Here is a 19,690-nt window from a genome sequence, read left to right as displayed (position 1 = left end):
CACATTTCTTTAAAAAATAAGTACACATATTAATAACAAACAAATAAGAACAATAATTAAAAATCACACCGACATTTACTGCATTAAAATACCGTCTATTAACATTAAAAACAATATTGCACTTGTCACCTCCAGACATTGTTTGTTATTGACGTCGCATAGGCACAATTAATATTATCAACGTCCTCTTTAAAGTTAATCGTTGTTGGTAGTTGTTGTTGTATGCGCAGTCCCTCTAGTGTCATCCTTCTACGTGTTCTGTTCTCCACATCCAGTATTGTTGCGTTGTCGAAATCAGCTGTGTGTTTCTTTTCCGTAATGTGTTGGGCCAGTGCTGTGTTCATTGTACAGGTCTACAAGTAGGATATGTAGCAGCACGCACATACACAGCCACGCTCACCTGATAAAATGCTTGTTCTTGTTCGTTTTTTTTGTGGATGCTATTTGGCACTGTTGTACTTCTTAGGACCAAACAAAGTTTAGTAGCTGCTATCGAAAACTGCTTAAAATTTTTTTTCTTATATTACAAAGAAATATACTTATTTACTTTCAAACGAGCACTTAATTACATCTCTCTTTCATAACCATATATTTTGGACAATTTTAATTAACAAATTGTGATAGTTTTTTACGGGGACGATTGCTAAAACCGTCGGGGGAGGTATTAATAGACGCGTTTTTGCCTCGCTTCCAATAATTCGAATACTTTTTCTCTTCGGACTATTGACAACAGGACAAAACGCGTCTATTCATTTTTCTTTCCGCTTTTTTGGACGAGTTATTGCAGTCGACCTCGGTTTCAAACTGTTTTTCGCGGAGAACTTTTGAACGGGTAGAAAAACTTAACTCCCGTGTTTGTATTCTTAATACTGAAATAACTACGCGTCCTCAGATACCCCAATTGAAGACTTTTTTATAATTTTCTGAAGGACCCACATGGGTGCACTTAAAATTTCCTACTAAATTCGTTAAAAGAAATTTACCATCACAGCAACCCATATCTGATATTCCGATCCCTTTTTTGCTTCCCTGTGTCGCTTTCGACGAAGCAACCCCGGTAATTTTGACACTTCGTTCAGTGTCAAAACTCATGATCCACGCAGGTTCCACTGGGTTCCACGCTAGTTTGACACTGACCGAAGTGTCAAACTGCCGTGTGTTAGAAAGGGAAAGAAATTGTTTCCCTCTCATACATATCATACTTGTAAACCTGTACAATGGCTGTGTTGCTTTTGTTGTGTTTTGCATCTAGTTTATGTTCCTTTATTCTTGTTCCTAGTGATCTTTTTGTTGTGCCGATATAAACTTTGTTACATTTCTCTCCTTCGTTACCATGACATCGAATTTCGTAAACTACATTATGTAGTTGTTCCTTTTCAAGTTTGTCCTTTGTTTTTGTGTATATGCTTTTTAGTGTATGATTTGGTTTGTGTGCATAGCTTGTGTTATACGCCAATTACACGGCTCAAGTATCCTTGTGCCAATTACCAATTTGCACAAGGATTTGCACGGTGTGTGCACTGGTTGCGCTATTTGCGCAGAGAACTGCGCTAAAATCAAAACGATTTTGATATTTACGCATGTCTGCAAATATTGCACATGCTGCAATGAGTTGAGCTGGTCTTGCAACTAAAATATAAAAATTATAAATACTATGGAGAATAAACGCTTCTGGTGCGAGTTTTTCCACTTATACTGTGAATTACCAGCACTGTGGAAAATAAATAGTGTTTTTTTATACAATTAGTGCCTTTTTATACAATTAAAACACATGTTTCATTTGTTGCGCTACATTAAAAATGAATATTGCGCAGTGTTTTTGAGCCGTGTATGTCAAAATTTTCATTTGCACAAATTCCGTCGTTTTGTATTTGCGCATGGCTTTTGTGTCATGTATGGGCCGTCTTACTGCTTGGTATGATTTTGTGTAATGTTTTGTTGTCTGTTAGGTGTGGAATGTATGTAATGCTAATGTATGTTTTTTTGGTATTTTCGCTATCTGCTGTGTTCAGGTTCTTGTGTTTGTTTTTGGTTATTGCTATTTGTATTAAATTTTCTATTGTATTGACTGGATAACCATTTTTGCGTAATATGTTTATCACATTCTCTCTGTAAATTTTCGATATAAAATTGATAATGGTGTTCTTCTTTTGCGTCCATGGGTGGTTGGAATGATAGTTAATTAGTCTTGATGATGCTATGGATTTTGTGTACCAGTTAGTTTGTTATTGGATTTGTATATTTCTATGTCCAGGAACGCCAGTTTGTTGCTCATTTCTTTTTCTATTGTAAAATGTATCTTTGTGTGTTGTCTATTGAATGTTCTTAGAATTTCGTCTACGTCTTTGACCTTAACTACGGCGAATATATCATCTACATATTTGGTTATGTATTTGATATATATGTCGGAAGATTTTAGCTCAGCGATGCTGTCGTCAATAATTTTGTCAAGGACAAAATTCCATTGTAAAGGAAGTAGTTATTCTCTCTCAGACAAAATTCAATTATTGTTAAAAAGTTTATTTTGTTGATGTTTGTAGAAGTCTTCAAGCTTGACCACTGCTTCATTATTGTGCTTATGGCAAATTGGATCGGTATGTTCGTGAAGAGGGAGACGACGTCCAAAGATATGAGAATTTCATCCTCTTCAATATTTACATTTTTAATTTTTTCTTTTAGGCTTACGGAATTTTTAATATTCAGCGTTTCAGACACTACGTTTTTTAGAACTTTCCCTACAAAAAAGTGTTAATGATTATTTAAAAGGGAGTGGGCCTTAGTTCTATAGGTGGACGCCTTTTCGAGATATCGCCATAAAGATGGACCAGGGGTGACTCTATAATGTGTTTGTACGATATGGGTATCAAACTAAAGGTATTAATGAGGGTTTAAAAGAGAGTGGCCCTTAGTTGTATATGTGAAGGCGTTTTCGAGATATCGACCAAAATGTGGGCCAGGGTGACCCAGAACATCATCTGTCGGGTACCGATAATTTATTTATATATGTAATACCACGAACAGTATTCCTGCCAAGATTCCAAAGGCTTTTGATTTCGGCCTGCAGAACTTTTTCATTTTCTTCTACTTAATATGGTAGGTGTGTCACCCATTTTATAAAGTTTTTTCCAAAGTTATGTTTTGCGTCAATAAACCAATCCAATTACCATGTTTCATCCCTTTTTTCATATTTGGTGTAGAATTATGGCATTTTTTTTTAATTTTTCGTAATTTTCGATATCGAAAAAGTGGGCGTGGTCACAATCGGACATTTTTTATACCAGGATAAGGTGAGTTCAGATAAGTACGTGAACTAACTTTAGTAAAGATATATCGATTTTTGCCCAAGTTCTCGTGCTAACGGCCCAACGGAAAGACAGACGGTCGACTGGGCGTGGCTTCAACCGATTTCGTCTATTTTCACAGAAAACAGTTATCGTCATAGAATCTATGCCCCCACGAAATTTCAAAAGGATTGGTAAATTTTTGTTCGACTTATGGCATTAAAAGTATTCTAGACGAATTAAATGAAAAAGGGCGGAGCCAGGCCCATTTTGAAATTTTCTTTTAGTTTTGTATTTTGTTTCAACATATCATTACTGGAATTGAATGTTGACATAATTTACTTATATACTGTAAAGATATTCAATTTTTTGTTAAAATTTTACTTAAAAAAATTTTTTTTAAAGTAGGAACGTCCTTGAGATTTATTTACCACATGTATAGTAATAGGATTAACGTTCCTGACAAATTTCATCATGATTACTTCAACGACTCCCAAATTACAGCTTGCAAAACTTTTAATTTACCTTCTTTTAAAAGTGGGCAGTGCCACGCCCATTGTCCAAAATTTTACTAATTTTCTATTCTGTGTCATAAGGTCAACCCACCTACTAAGTTTTATCACTTTATCCGTCTTTGGTAATGAATTATCGCATTTTTCGGTTTTTCGAAATTTTCGATATCGAAAAACTGGGCGTGGTTATAGTCCGATATCGTTCATTTTAAATAGCGATCTGAGATGAGTGGAGAAGAGAGGTTTATTAGGTTCTTAGTTTAGACACCGAACGGCATCTGCAAGCAGATACATTTTTACGGGAGAGCTTTTCGTAGCACCACCAAAAAAAAAAAAAGAAAACCACTGCCGAGGGGTAATCGTGCTTAGACAATTTTCTTTCGCTTTTAAAAATTTTGTATCCAAAGATTTTCAGAACATGCCTGTATATATGTATTAGATTCAATCACATGACTTCAAATACCAAGCAAAATTTGGCGTCGTCATGCTTTTGTATTCCCACCTTTTTACTCACAATTCGAGTACACTTTCTTGTTTGTCCTTTACTTTTATTTCTCTAATTTTTGTACGAAAATCAATTTACGTTTTCGACCTCTTGCGCATTTTCATAAACGACAAGCCCACATCTTGCAAGACTATTTTCATACATAAATACATTAGTTCATGCTAGAGTCGTTTCAAACAAAAACAAAATGTAAACGTAATTGCCAGAAAAAAAAACATTTTTTTTGAAACGCTCTAATACGCAGTACATCCGACCTCGCATACAAACGAGCAAATATTACTAGTCGGTGTTTGGAGGGGTAATTCCATGTAGTATAGTTCTTATGATTAGCTTTGGCCTTAGATGAGCTGACTCGACTTGATGCCTCTCCAAGCACCTACTAGTTTTTGTTCACAGCTCCTCAGATGAAATACATATTCTCCAAAACAAAATTCTCGTTAGAGGCTCAAACACATTCGACTTTTGCCTCGTTTTGATGCTTACGTTGCGTCAACAGCTGATTTTGAATACACAGCGGTGGAATTTCAATGACTGAAACCCACTTATACTCAAACGATAAATATGCAACTGTGAAACTATTTCTAAAAATTTGGTTTTGGACCTAACGAGTACTTGATGTCGCTAGTTCACATAGCATTCGAGCACGGAACGTACTACCAAAGCAAAGAGGATAAATATAATAAGAGCCACCAGTCTGCTACGAGTGACGAGTAACTCGCTGGAAATCAAAAAATTGATGCCGAATGTTTTCTATGTGGGACATTTTTGAATTGTCCCCCATTTATCCATGCGGTGTAGGCACCTTGTGCATCTGTGATTTTTGGAAAGAGAATTTATTAATTGAATACAGTCGGGAAAAATAAACACAAATATCCCACGTGTATAGAAGACATTTTATGCACATCTCGCCCAAAAAAACCAGCGACTACCTCATAGAAAACATCGAGCAAATGGCTACGAGTAACGAGTGACGTCTCTTATTATAATTTGTCCTCTTTGGTACTACGAGCTCTGTAAAAAAAATGTTGTTTTACATGATTCATCAAGACAAAAAATGGGAATATGACTGTCTTTTGCATTCATTGTGGCAGGGAAACTTGCCGTGCGTTATTTCAACGTGATACCATCGACAAAAGTGGAGTGTGTTTTGGGCCTTAATGCTAACATACTTTAAAAAATCACTCGCAGTCAAAATGCAACCTTAAATTTTCGCAAATATCTTTGTATGTAAGCTTTATCAGAAAAAACGCTCTAATATTTTTGAGAGAAATGCAATGTTTTTCAGAAAAGCTCAAAAAGGTAAAGTAATTTTTTCTGTATAAAAGTTATGCATATTTCAAAGTGGCACTTTTTTTATATTATTATTTTGATATTATTATAGAAAAAAATTAGTAGTAAGAAAGCTAAATTACCGTCACATTTTTACTATGAGTGATTCTACATAAATATGCGTGTACTCTTATGTGGGTCACTCCATGTCAAAACTGTTCCTTCCAATTGAATGAATTTTTAGCAAAAAATTTAGAATTTGATATTTGAAACAAAATATAGCTACTTTTAAAATTATATTAATTATTGCTAATTAATTAGATTAGTTGAGCTGAAAGGCCGCGGTTAATGAATAAAACTTCCTTTTGGTTTGTTTTATATTCATAAATTTTAATTTTGGTCGATATTTCGACTTCAATCTGAAGTCATCATCAGGGACATATGGACATGTATGATCCAGGCTACTAAATTTTATCAAAATTATTGCTAATTATTGTCATATTCATCTACATGCTTTAGCTTCTGAAATACGTTTAAAAAGCCAAAGCTTCTAGTATACCAGTGAGCTCCTTAAAAGTCGATAGGATAATTCCATGTCTAGCTCGAGTTTTCTAAATATCTCGACCCTTTCGCCAACTAGCGCACCTTTTCCCCACTTTTGTTGCATTGTCTTGATGCCCTCTGTGAAGTTTTGGGACTGTAGCTCAATGCTAAGTCTCTTAAACATTGATCGCCGAAGTCCCAACTTTCGTACAATTTTCGTAATACTCGATCGGCGCGTCTCTAGCTCACGTGAAAATTGCATGAACACCGATTCAAAAATTCCAAATTTCATGCGCCACCTAGCGGATTTTTCATTTTAATCAATGAATCACGGTTTCCTGAACGGTTTCTAGCTCAGCGTGAATTTATTTAAAAGTTGATCGCAAGACTCCATTTGCTCTGAATGGATTTTCTAAATACCGCGATCAATGCACCAACTACTTAGAAGAATATTTTATTCTAAATATTACATTTTATTTATCGGTAAGTTACCTAGAAACCGATCGCTAGATTCATAATATCGTATGAGTTTTAAATTATCTCGAGTCGTGCGCCAGTTTAGCGGAGTTTATTCCCTTCGTTGCGTTGCCACGATCCCCGGACCTTAGTATAACGTATCAAGTTTCAAGCTCAATGAGAAATTACTTAAAACTGAATGCAATATTCCACCGTACGATATGGATTATCTAAAGATCCTTAAATAACTGGATTCCAGCTATTCCAACTGGTAGCCCCTCTTAACGAGATAGCTGTGTCTTAGTTCAGAACTAGTGCGATTCGTTGCAGGGCTGTTCCAAGCTTCGCATTGAAAATTATGCGAAACACCTCAGAGTTGTGCACTCCCTCATTTTGGAGAGTGGTTCGGAAAATTTTCGAAAGTTATTCGCTCTACGGTCTCGACAATAACTGTGACATAAAAGTTATGTATATAGAAGTGCACAAATTTATTGTTTCAAAACAACAAAAGAAAATGTAATCAAACGTAAACCATTGCTCTGTTGATAAAGATATATATTGATGTTCCGTTTTCCAGGCCTTGTACCTAGTAAGGTTGGTGTGGTAGGCGTAGCACGCTACCACTATACCACGGCGGCCGCTTAGCTCTCCTCTGTTAACTAACAACAATTACTGGCGTCCTAAGAATATCAATGAAAAGATTTAAAACTGCTCACCTACAGAAGCGATATCATCAGCTGAGTGTAATACGCAAATTAATAGAATAGAAGCATACATATACTACAAGAGAACAGTTTATAGCAAAAAGGGAACCCGAGCTATGAAATGTGTTTGAGTGAGAATTGAAACGATGCATTGCACGCCTAACAAAATGCTTTAAATGGGTCGCCCTGCACAGATCCCAACCAGCCACTGTACTCTTCCTCGTCCTGGCAAATTATTTGGAAACTCTTTGCGGACACAAAAAAATGTGGTATCATTCTCCAAATTATGTCATCTGAATAAATTCTTATTTTTTTATTACACAATCAGCGTGACAGTACACACAAGAATTCGCAAAATTTGTAAGGTACTAAATAAATGTATGCTACTTCGAGTTGTGCAAAATACTGTAGCGAATATTAGCAGTTTTGACATGTCACAATGCCGCTAGTAAATAAATGGTGCACAACCACAACGGCGATGTAAGCCCATGAGAGAAGTAAATTAGCAACTAATTGAGAAGGCTGGACTAGAACTAATAGGCGAACGAGGCAACTGAAAATATAAAAGCGGCGCAGTCCAGTGGTGGCCATACACGCTATAAATGAAGTACGCGAATACATTAAATTGTGAAGTTCTACTACCATAGTAGTACTGTTGATAAAGAGCATTTAAATACAGAACATTTGCGTTTATTTATTCTACAATTCAGTGATTCGAATACGAATGGTACCAATGACATGCCAAGCAATACAACAACAATACAAATGTATTATCTAGCAAAATTGTGTCAGGATCAAGTACGAATGAAAATCAACGAATCGTAAGAGTGCTGATTATTTTTAGTTATATGACGATTAGTTTTTGATATTGTAACGAATATAGGGAAACTCCGCTTATTTTACACCTTCTGCAAACGTTCGACAATTGTCGAATAAATAACTCCAATATTCAGTAATGCAAAATGGTCTTTATTAGATTACTTTGGGAGTAGTACAATTATACTTCACAATTATACTTCACTTCGCAACTGATAGCGTGTTTAAATCAAACTGCTTTCTTACTACTCAGCTTTCGGTGCTTTTATACTCTCTGTTGCCTCGATCACCCATTTCTCCTAAGGTCTAGTAACTTCGAGAACTTCATGCTTGGGTACCATCCATATATGTGCATGTATATTTGTAGTTTGTATCCATATGCGTGTGTATATGGGAGTACTACTTCGGCTGATGATTACATGTGTTTGTGCGTATCTCTCCGTTGCCTTGTATGTATGTGAGTAAATGATGATTGATTTGTTTACGTACACAGGAGTGGCAGCTTGCTTTATTGTTGTTGTGCCTTTATTTAATAACCTTAGCGATGTGAGTATCAGTTAGTGATGCTAATATTCGTCACAATATATAGGTAGTTTTGCTACAAAAAAAAAACTTTTTTCATATGGAATACAAAAAGGTGTCCCTTTTTATTAAATTGTATAGTAAAATAAGCCTCAAGAAGGGTAATTTACCACAATCTGGCCTCACTGAATCAGTTTCCGATCGACTCCTTAGTCGATTTGACATGGAATGACCTGTGTACATTTACGCACACATAATAGACACTTAATGCCTTAACCTATCACATACCACATTCATTCATAGATAACACACACTTACACATGCTCAGCTCTATCGCTCTTTTTTATTAATATTAAAATTTGGACAAAGTATTCTCTTGGACATTAGGTAGCAGCAGTGGTGGCAAATCCAAAAGGATTAACGATGGCAATAGCGGTGCTGACAATAACAACACCGAAAATCAGATATTCAGGAGCACGGCAAATTCTATGAATAACATCGACTTGGAACCGGCTGATGTTGATTTGAATCTCTGACATCCAGCCCTCGGGCATCGAAGGTATGTAATATTCATTTCACTTTATTTTTGCATTATTTTTTAAACTAAATAATTGTTTTATGCTCTCATTACAGATCACTGCGTTTCATAGTGATTTTGCCCGTCTTGATTTGCTTTATTTGTACAATTTTAAGTATTTTAATACTTTTTCAAATTTATACATAACAATACCATAAATGTTATATGCAGAATACGGAGATTTCTGCAGCAAGCAATATGCGCTACCACCAGCTGCAGCAGGAATAACATCAAGAGCAGCAACAGCAGCATAACCAACACTTAGAAGAGCCATTCGTTGTTGAACAACAAAATGCTGCGCAGCCACAGCATAAAGCGGAGAAATTCGTAATGTAAGAATGTAAACAAAATTAACAAATTAATATCGACCTATGATAATAGAAAGATCGTAACTTAAAAGTTTTGTCAACAAGGCCGTATCTCAGAAATTCTGTTAATAAAGTCGTATCTCAGCCAAGTCTTTAACAAAGTCTCAAGATACCGGTTAAAAAGATTGTCACTGAAAAAATAAAATTTCAGTGAGAAAAGATGTACATTATACTAAATGTATTTCCTTTCCAGATCAAAATTTAAAAAAAATTGCGTAATAAATTGTTTCAAACTGCAAATGCAACCTTGTAAAGTGTGTTTATTGAGTAGATTTAAACGTCAGTTACGCATGGCTCATCTATATGGTTGGCTCATCTCATCGGCTGATTTTATTTTTTTCATTTCACTGGAATAGGGATTGTCAAAAGAAGACCCTATTATGTGTACACAGTCGTTGAGTGGTGCCAACTCTCATAGTACTGATCCTGATCGTTCCAATGAGATTTGATCGTGATCCAGAGTTTGATGACTCAATGGAACGTTACTATAGTTAACCGTTTTAAGTAGTTTACAAATTATGAAAAGGTAAAAAGGTATTGGCGCATATTCATAGTCGAAATAAAATAGGTTTTAAATTTAGTTGCAGCTTTTTTGAAAGATAGCTCATAGAAAATTATGTCAAAAAGCTGCAACTAAATTTAAAACCTATTTTATTTTGACTATGATTATGCGCCATTAAGTTTAATTAAATGTATATATCTTCTGCAAAATTTTTTTTTTTTTTTTCAGTTACAACCTAAAACGGTCTCCTGAGATACGACTTTATTAATGACTTCGCTAAGATATGACCCTCTTAATAGAATTTATGAGATACGCCCTTGTTAACAAAACTTTAAATTAGCGACCTTTCTATTAGGATAGGTTGATATATACTTAAAATAGCAATATGTTCGGCATATGAATAATAAAATTAAAAGAAAAAAATTACTCAGCTTAACATGAATAACTCTTTCAAAATCGTGTAGTCTTACATTAACGCATTTTCGTATAAGAACAGATTTTAAGTAATTAAAAATAAAACAATATTTTGAACATTAATTTAAAATATTGCAGGTTAGAAATACTGTTATCAAATAACTTTATCTAATTATTACAATCTTGCAATTAGTAACAAAAAAAAAACAGCAAAAAAGAACCATACGAACACCAACAAATATAAGCAATAACTATCTACTACATACCAAAAACAATAACGGTATTTGACATTTGCAGATTGAAACCGAAATATGGACCAATTATATGTAATTATAATACCACAAAATATGTTTTATTTATCCTTGCGGTCTTGAGCTCAATAATTAATCAAAAAGTTAAAATAAGGCTATTATAAAACTCAAAAACTTTTTGGGTATGTTATACGTAATAACTTTTCAATACAATATTAGTTTCTTAAATTATTTTAACAAAAGTTGTACCAATTTCATTCTGGCTCCCTTTTTTTCTGAACCAAAAGATTTTGAACTTCTGTACTGCAAAAAAGACTATAGAATGTTTAAAGAAACTTAGCGAAACAATACAAATATTTACATTAATGCATTTTTTTTAAGTCAGCTACATATTTTTTAACATTTTGTATTCCCCTGGTTGCAGCAAATGTATTAATTTCGAAAATATGATTTTTTAGGCTAGTGATCGGCAATATTTTTACGATAATTGCCGTGTTGAGCCGATTTGACAAACTTCATGCGCATTTGCATGTAAAAGTATCGGTTACCCTACCAGTAAAACTTGATGAAATGGAGGACTTGAGAATATTTCAAACTATTTCTGAATCAAAAATGAAAATTTCCAAAATTTTTGGTTTATCTGTTTTTAATACATGCACAATCTGCATGTTGTAATTTAAACTTTAATTTCCTGCTGGGATGCTCACATATTAAATACGTGTTTGGCATTGGTAGTGGTGCCGTTTTTAAATGATTATTTTAGCTCTATATTTAACTTTTTCGTATTTTTTTTTATAGTCTGCACTTCTCCTTGACAAGACCTAGCGATACATTCTAACATATTAAATACGTTTTTAGCATTGACAGTGGTGCCATTTCTGAATTAATATTTTAGGGGTATATTAAGCTTTTAAATTTCTGGAATGGTCTGCACTTCTTCTTGACAAGACCTTTCGATGCACATTAGACAGGGTCGATTTATTAACCGATATTGCGCCATCGATTTTTCGATAGGATTTGGACTCAGGAAAAAAAGTTCCACTACGCATACCCACAAAAATAATTTTCGAGCCTGCGAAATTTCATTTTTTTGACTTTTTTATCAGCTCATTTAGTTCTTTTTTTTACTCAATTACAAAAATAAAATGCATTAGACAGAAAACAAAATTTTAAACAGATAATAAGCAGGCTAACGCGAATAGCCCATATATTTAAATTTCTCCTTGCGGACGGGGCCGCGGGTAAAGGCTAGTATTTAATAATGCAAAATGGTCTTTATTAGAGTACTTCACCATAACACTTATACTTCGCAACCAATAGCGGGCTTAAATCAAACTGATTGCCCATGCCTCAGCATGTGCTGCTTTTATACTCTTCGGTTTCCCCGTTCGCATACTTCTAGGTGTTTATTCTTCTAGAATTTACTACTTAGTTACCAGCTATAAACTCACCAGCTATAAATTACAGATACACGTTTATAGCTTCTCGCATAGCAATATGCGCGATGATTGCATACTTTTGTGAGTATCTCAGATATATGCATTTGTATGTGTGAGAACTTTGCTGATGAGTGCATACTTTTGTGAATAACTCTCCGCTGCTATATGTACATATGTGTAGACATAATGATTGATTTGTTTATGTAGATACAAGTGACTGCTTAGTATCGGCTTAGAGATGATAGTACAATACAATATAAATCAATATAATAATCAATTTTAGTACCAACCAGCCTAACATTTAAATTCAACAATTATCTATTATGGCTCATTCCATATAAAAACATTTAATGCTTGTTAGCGATTTGTATTTCGATTTGTATGATATTTTCCTCACAAAGTTCTGTGCAAACAGGGCCCGTATCGTGTTACGCGATCACGGTCCAACAAAGCTACGCTTCTTCGTTGAGTTTACTGGCGCCAATTGGTCACACCAAGGGAATTTAAATTGATTTTCACCCGATCCTTTCAGCGGACTAGGGGCCGCCCACCTGCTCCGCTTCTGTAGGCGGGTTTCGATAAAAATCTTTTATTCGCATAACATGACATAACCAGCGTAGCCGCTGCATTTCAATTCAATGAACTATGTTGATGTCTGCGTAAAGCTGGTACAGCTCATCAATGAACCTTCTTCGGTACTCGCTGTCACAAGCGCGAAGCGGTCCGTAAATCTTTCGAAGAACTTTTCTCTCGAACACCCCAAATTCGCCTTATCCGATGTTGTCATGATCCGTCCCTCTGCACCATATAGCAGAACTAGTACGATGAGTGACTTGTAGAGTATGATTTTCGTTTGCCGATAGCAGACTTTACTTTGCAATGGCCTACCTAGTCCAAAGTAGCTTTTATTAATTCTTGTCTCGATTTCAAAGCTTTAGGTGGTTACCAAAGCGAAAGTGCGCTGATTATTTGCCTGATGATAGCAGGAACTTCGTTTTGTTCACATTCACCAGTAAACCATTATTTTCCGCTTCTTTTTATACCTTTCATGAACATGAAATGGTATATTAACTTTGGTCCGATGTTTGTAAGGTTGAGAAATATAGAAGATAGACTCACCATTAAGTATACCGAATTGATCAGGGCGACGAACTGAGTTGATATAGCCATGTCCGTCTGTCCGTCCGTCTGTCTATTTGAACGCAAACTAGTCCCTCAAATTTTGAGATATCTGAATGAAATTTGGTACAAGGATGTATTTTTGTATTATATTAGACATTTGTCGGATCCGGTAGGATCGGACCACTATAACATATATCTCCCATACAATCGATCGTTCAGATAAGACAATTTTGATCATTCCTGTCGCAATTTAGAAAGTACAAACGTAAAACTCGGTGATATATATTCTAATATATCATAGAAGATTTTTTCTAAAAAAATCACTTTGATCGGAGCTATATATAGTATATATCCCATACAACCGATCGTTCAGATAGGAAGATTTTTGGTCATTTCTCCCTTAATTTAGAAAGTATAAACGTGAAACTCGGTGATATATATTTTATTATATCATAGAAGATTTTCTGAAAAAATCACTTTGATCGGAGCTATATATGGTATATATCCCTTACAACCGATCGTTCAGATAGAAAGGTTTTTGGCAATTTCTCCCTTAATTTCCAATATAAAAACCTTAAACTTGGTGATATGTATTCTAATATATCATAGAAGATTTCATGAAAAAATCATTTCGATCGGAGCTATATATAATATACATCCCATACAACCGATCGTTCAGATAGGAAGATTTTTGGCCATTTCTCCCTTAATTTAGAAACTATAAACGTGAAACTCGGTGATATATATTTTAATATACCATAGAAGATTTTCTGAAAAAATCACTTTGATCGGGGCTATATATAGTATATATCCCTTACAACCGATCGTTCAGATAAGACAATTTTGATCATTCCTGTCGCAACTTAGAAAGTACAAATGTGAAACTCGGTGATATATATTCTAATATATCATAGAAGATTTTTTCTAAAAAAATCACTTTGATCGGAGCTATATATAGTATATATCCCATACAACCGATCGTTCAGATAGGAAGATTTTTGGTCATTTCTCCCTTAATTTAGAAAGTATAAACGTGAAACTCGGTGATATATATTTTATTATATCATAGAAGATTTTCTGAAAAAATCACTTTGATCGGAGCTATATATAGTATATATCCCTTACAACCGATCGTTCAGATAGAAAGGTCCCAAGGTTTCTCCCTTAATTTAAAAAGTATAAACGTGAAATTCGGTGATATATATTTTAATATATCATAGAAGATTTACTGAAAAAATCACTTTGATCGGAGCTATATATAGTATATATCCCTTACAACCGATCGTTCAGATAGAAAGGTTTTTGGCAATTTCTCCCTTAATTTCCAATATAAAAACGTTAAACTTGGTGATATTTATTCTAATATATCAAAGAAGATTTCGTGAAAAAATCAAATCGATCGGAGCTATATATAACATATATCCCATACAACCGATCGTTCAGATAGGAAGATTTTTAGCCATTTCTCCCTAAATTTCCAATATAAAAACGTGAAACTTTGTGATATATATTCTAATATATCATAGATTTCCTGTAAAAATTATTTCGATTGGAGCTATATAATATATATCCCATACATTCGATCGTTCAGATAAGGGGTTTGTTTGACATTTTTTATTTTATATTTATCTTAAAAATCGTTTAGGTATGTACATCTGTTCACTATATATTTCTTATTTTATACAACCGATTATTTGGAGATTACGAACGGGATACGATTATTGTACAGCCCCATTCATGAAAGGTATGAAGTCTTCGGCACAGCCGAAGACAGTCCCGTCCTTACTTGTTTAGTTTGGAGTAAGCAGCACTTACGGCGCGGGTGTTCAGACCAATGATATCAATGTCATCAGCCAGTCCATCTGCGTGCGCGGCCTTGTTTTTTACTCCGATTATCGCTATTCTTACTCCATCATAATCGATTGCGGGCTGGGGTTGGAATTGCTGTTCTTAGGTGACCACCATGTCTGCCCATCTCGCGCTGTTGAAATCGTTTCTTACGCCCAAGGTTGCAGGGAGGATAGCTCGCTTGGATCGCACTATCTCGCTTTGCTATTTCTATGAAGTTTAAAGTTAATTTTCTGGGCCTGAAACTATGCTGCCTGGGTGATGGTCCCCCTGCTTGCTTTAGGACGTAGACGTAGGTTCCACATTACAATTGAAAAGATGTTTCGAGTGTGAGGACACATCACATGCAGGACATACATTACGTATGTCGGGGTGATTCTGGACAAGTAAGAGTTTAACCTGTTACAGTATCCAGAAAAAAGTTGGGCCAGGTTGACTCGTCTCCCTTGGTAGTCTGCTTTCTTCTTCTGCAATTGTAGGATAGTGTATATTTATAACGGCGTTCTCCAGGTGCATCCTAGCAAAGGCATTTACCAATGCTGTGTATATATTGCTTAGGGCCTTCTTATGCTTATATGGATGAAACGGCTGCGTACGCAGTTGGAGATGTTTCCTTAACTCTCTTAGAGGCGTGGATAGCTCAAGCAGTTGTTGTTGTTGTTGTAGTAATGCTCGCCCCACCTAATAGCCGCGGCCGATCACAAATTGTCATCAATATCCTCTAACGGGAGTCCAAGGAAACTTGCCGTTTCAACAGGGGTGGACCATAAGGAAAGGGGTGTTAGAGGCGCTGGTTCCACATTACAATTAAAGAGATGGTTGGTGTCATGTGGGGACACATTGCAAGCGGGGCATACATTTTGTATGTCGGGGTTGATTCTGGATAGGTAAGAGTTTAACCTGTTACAGTATCCAGAACGAAGTTGAGCAAGAGTGACACGCGTTTCCCTGGGGAGTATGCGTTCCTCTTCCGCGAGTTCTGGATATTTTTCTTCAAGTACTGGATTCACCGGGCCATTCCCGACATAAAGGTCCGACGCCTGTCTATGGAGTTCACCAAGGACCTGCTTGTGTTTTTTCGCTTCATACGGCTGGGTTCTCAGGTGCCGTATTTCCTCAAAATGCTTACGAAGATGACTTCTTAGGCCCCTAGGCGGTGCTGGTTCGTCAATCAGATGTCTGTTGGGATGCCCAGGTTTCTGGGTATTCAACAGAAACTGTTTGGTCAGCATCTCATTTCTCTCCCTGATGGGGAGTATTCTCGCCTCATTATGCAGATGGTGTTCTGGGGACATAAGAAGACAGCCCGTGGCGATTCTGAGAACAGTATTTTGGCAGGCCTGTAGTTTCTTCCAGTGGGTAGTTTTTAGGCTTGGCGACCATATGGGTGACGCGTAGCACGTAATCGGCTGGCTAATTGCTTTGTATGTGGTCATGAGCGTTTCTTTATCTTTTCCCCAGGTACTGCCAACAAGGGATATGAGGATTTTATTACGGCTCTGAATTCTCGGAACAATTGCGGTTGCGTGCGCACCAAAATGTAGATCCTGATCAAACGTCACACCCAAGATTTTGGGGTGTAGGACAGTCGGTAGCGTAGTGCCATCGACGTGGATGTTCAATATGGTCGACATTTGGGCGTCCATGTTGTAAATAAGGTCGCGGAAGATTTAGTCGGTGACAATGCCAGGTTTCGCGAGGCGAAAAAACTGGAGAGATCAGGGAGATAGCCGTTTATTTTATTGCATAGCTCATCGATCTCTGGGCCTGGGCCTGTGGCCATTATTGTGCAGTCATCGGCGTAGGAAACGATTGTGACTCCTTCCGGTGGTGAAGGTAGCTTGGATATGTAGAAATTAAACAAAAGTGGGGATAGGACACCACCCTGTGGCACCCCTTGTTTAATTCTCCTTGGTTTTGATGTTTCGTTTCTGAATTGCACCGATGCCTGCCGACCACCCAGATAATTTGCGGTCCACCTTTTAAGACATGGGGGAAGGGTAGACCCTTCCAGGTCTTGCAGTAACGAGCCTTGGTTGACCGTATCAAAGGCTTTTGATAGGTCTAGCGCTACGAGTACTGTTCTATGGTGGGGGTATTGATTCAAACCGCAATTTATCTGGGTGCCAATGACATTTAGCGCGGAGGTAGTGCTATGGAGTTTTCTGAAGCCATGTTGATGAGGGGCTAGCTGCAAATGTGCTTGGAAATAAGGGAGCAAAATGGCTTCAAGCGTCTTTGCCACTGGCGATAGGAGAGATATCGGACGATATGACTCACCTATGTTAGCTGGTTTCCCAGGCTTTAGTAGCGGGACCACCTTGACCATTTTCCATTTCTCGGGTATGACAAAGGTGGAAAGAGACAGGTTGAAGACATGCGCTAAATATTTGAAACCCTCTTTCCCTAGGTTTTTAAGCATTGGCATGGCTATGCCGTCTGGGCCCACTGCTTTGGATGGTTTAGCGCGACCAATGGCGTCCTCAACCTCTCTATCGGTGATGGTGATTGGTGACGCGCTGAATTTGTTTTTATGTGCGTGTCTGTTGGCTCTCCGTCTATCTTTGTCAACCGTAGGATGCATTATATATTGTCGGCAGAAAGCGCTCGCGCATTTTTTCGCATCCGACAGCACCTTATCGCCAAAGGCGATGGAAACTTTGTCTTTGTGCTTAGTCGGATTCGATAGGGACTTTACGGTGGACCAAAGTTTACCTACACCGGTAGAGAGGTTACAACCTCTTAGGTGCTCTTCCCATTTCGCCCGCTTGTGTTCGTCCACAAGCAATCTGATGCATTGGTTTATATCCCTTATTTGGGGGTCGCCTGGATCAAGCTGTCTTATAAGGTCGCGTTCCCTCGCTAAGCTCGCGGCCTCCGCCGGGAAGTGGGGCCGGATTTCGGGAATTCTCCCGGCGGGAATAAAATGTGCCGAGGCGGATTCAATGACCTTACGGAAGGCACGCTCCCCTTGGCGGGCATCAGCCGGGATAGGGAGGGCAGCAAAGCTGCTGTCTGTTGCATATTTATATTCTTCCCACTTTCCTTTTTTGAAGTTTATGAAAGTGCGTTTTTCGGTGACGATGAAGTCGGCGGTACGCTCGAACGAAATAAGTATGGGCAGGTGGTCGGATGCCAATGTTACCATCGGCTGCCAGTTGACGCAGTTTACGAGTTCTGCGCTCACGATTGAGATATCTGGCGAACTATGACAGCTTCCTACCATACGTGTGGGGGCGTCTCCGTTTATTGTGCAGAACGTCGTTTCTTCTATTTGATCCGCGAACATCTCACCCCTACTGTCCGCCCGCAAGTTTGAATGCCATAGGTCGTGATGGGCATTGAAATCGCCTAAGATAATGCGATTGTTGCCAGTGAGTAAGGCTTCGATATTAGGGCGGTATCCACTGGGGCAACAGGTGACAGGAGGGATGTAGATGTTGATGATTTCTAGATTTGCATCGCCTGACCGAACAGATAGGCCTTGACGTTCTAAGACATTGTCCCTGCGGTCGATGCCAGGATCAAATATATAATATTGCACAGAGTGGTGTATAATAAACGCGAGGCCGCCTCCATTTCCGCTCTCGCGGCCTTTCCTGTGGACATTATACCCAGAGCAGGTCTGCAATGCAGATCTTGCTGTGAGTTTAGTCTTTTGAATCGCAGCAATGCGGATGTTGTGCCGCTTCATGAAATCGACTATCTCCGTAATCTTCCCAGTTAGTCCATTACAGTTTAACTGCAGAATTCTGAAGTGCATGAGGGGTGACGCCGCCACTCTAGGGGTACGTGACGGGTGACTACGCCTAGGTTGTGGAAGGCCAGGACGCAATTGCTGTTGTGGCCTTGGGACTGGGCGCCCTTGGGCAAGCATTGGGGTACCCGGATGATTTGGGTTTGCGACCTGGCAACATGGCGCGATGAAACCCGTCGAGGGGTTGCCGTCGCGGAGACCAGAACATCTAGGAAAGTGGCGCCACCCAAGGCAGGAGCTGCATTGAGCGGATGTCGCAAACCTATATATTCTGTGCTGGCAGACGGTGCAAATGGAGGTAGGGACTAAGAGTCTGATTCCCTGACCTGCACGATTGCTGGCAGAAAAGAGGGGGGGGGGGGGGGGGAGAAGAAGACGGGGGCAGGGGCTGATGCTCAGCATTGCTACCAGCTCTACTACGAAGGTAGTAGTTATGAGTGGTATCAGCTGTTTGAGTTGTTGGCGCCGTGGGGCGCGATCAGCAGCGGGTACTTGTTGTGGCTTGCTGAGCAGCGAGGCTGCTGGAAGGTAGTGGGGGGGGGGGGGGGGGGGGGGGGGGGGGGCGCTTAGGCGTAGACTACGGGACGCCCTTGGGCGTGAGCAGCAAGGAGCCACAAAAGATTTATAAAAGTTACGTGGACGTCGGGTTTTGGGATCAAGCCCAGAACAACCTGTCCGATGCAACAATCCCTTGCACGAGACACACTGAACAGAGTATGACCGTCCTAAAAAGATTCTTTTCTGGCAAATGCAGCAAAACCATTTCTCAGGACCGGGGTCAGGGGACGGACCCGGATTGGTTTC

General features: G+C 38.2%; 1 protein-coding gene across 5 annotated transcripts in view; it reads left to right on the top strand.

Annotated features, from left to right (window-relative positions):
• The window catches only part of RhoBTB (Rho-related BTB domain containing), an 85,393-nt gene that overhangs the window by 63,225 nt on the left and 2,478 nt on the right, over positions 1 to 19,690 (top strand). For 2 of the 5 annotated variants that reach the window (XM_067787862.1, XM_067787860.1), the window contains 2 exons: positions 8,978 to 9,167; positions 9,242 to 10,689. In XM_067787862.1, the coding sequence (XP_067643963.1) occupies positions 8,978 to 9,144 (167 nt within the window). In that variant the 3' untranslated portion in view covers positions 9,145 to 9,167; positions 9,242 to 10,689. Of the gene's footprint in view, positions 1 to 8,977; positions 9,168 to 9,241; positions 10,690 to 10,766; positions 19,229 to 19,690 lie in introns of those variants that run through there. The other 3 variants (XR_010953517.1, XR_010953518.1, XM_067787861.1) reach the window with 3 other exon arrangements.

The sequence above is a fragment of the Eurosta solidaginis genome, chromosome 5 (assembly GCF_040869045.1).
Source record: "Eurosta solidaginis isolate ZX-2024a chromosome 5, ASM4086904v1, whole genome shotgun sequence".
NCBI classification, from domain to species: Eukaryota; Metazoa; Arthropoda; class Insecta; order Diptera; family Tephritidae; genus Eurosta; species Eurosta solidaginis.
This window is presented reverse-complemented; position numbering and strand designations above follow the sequence as displayed.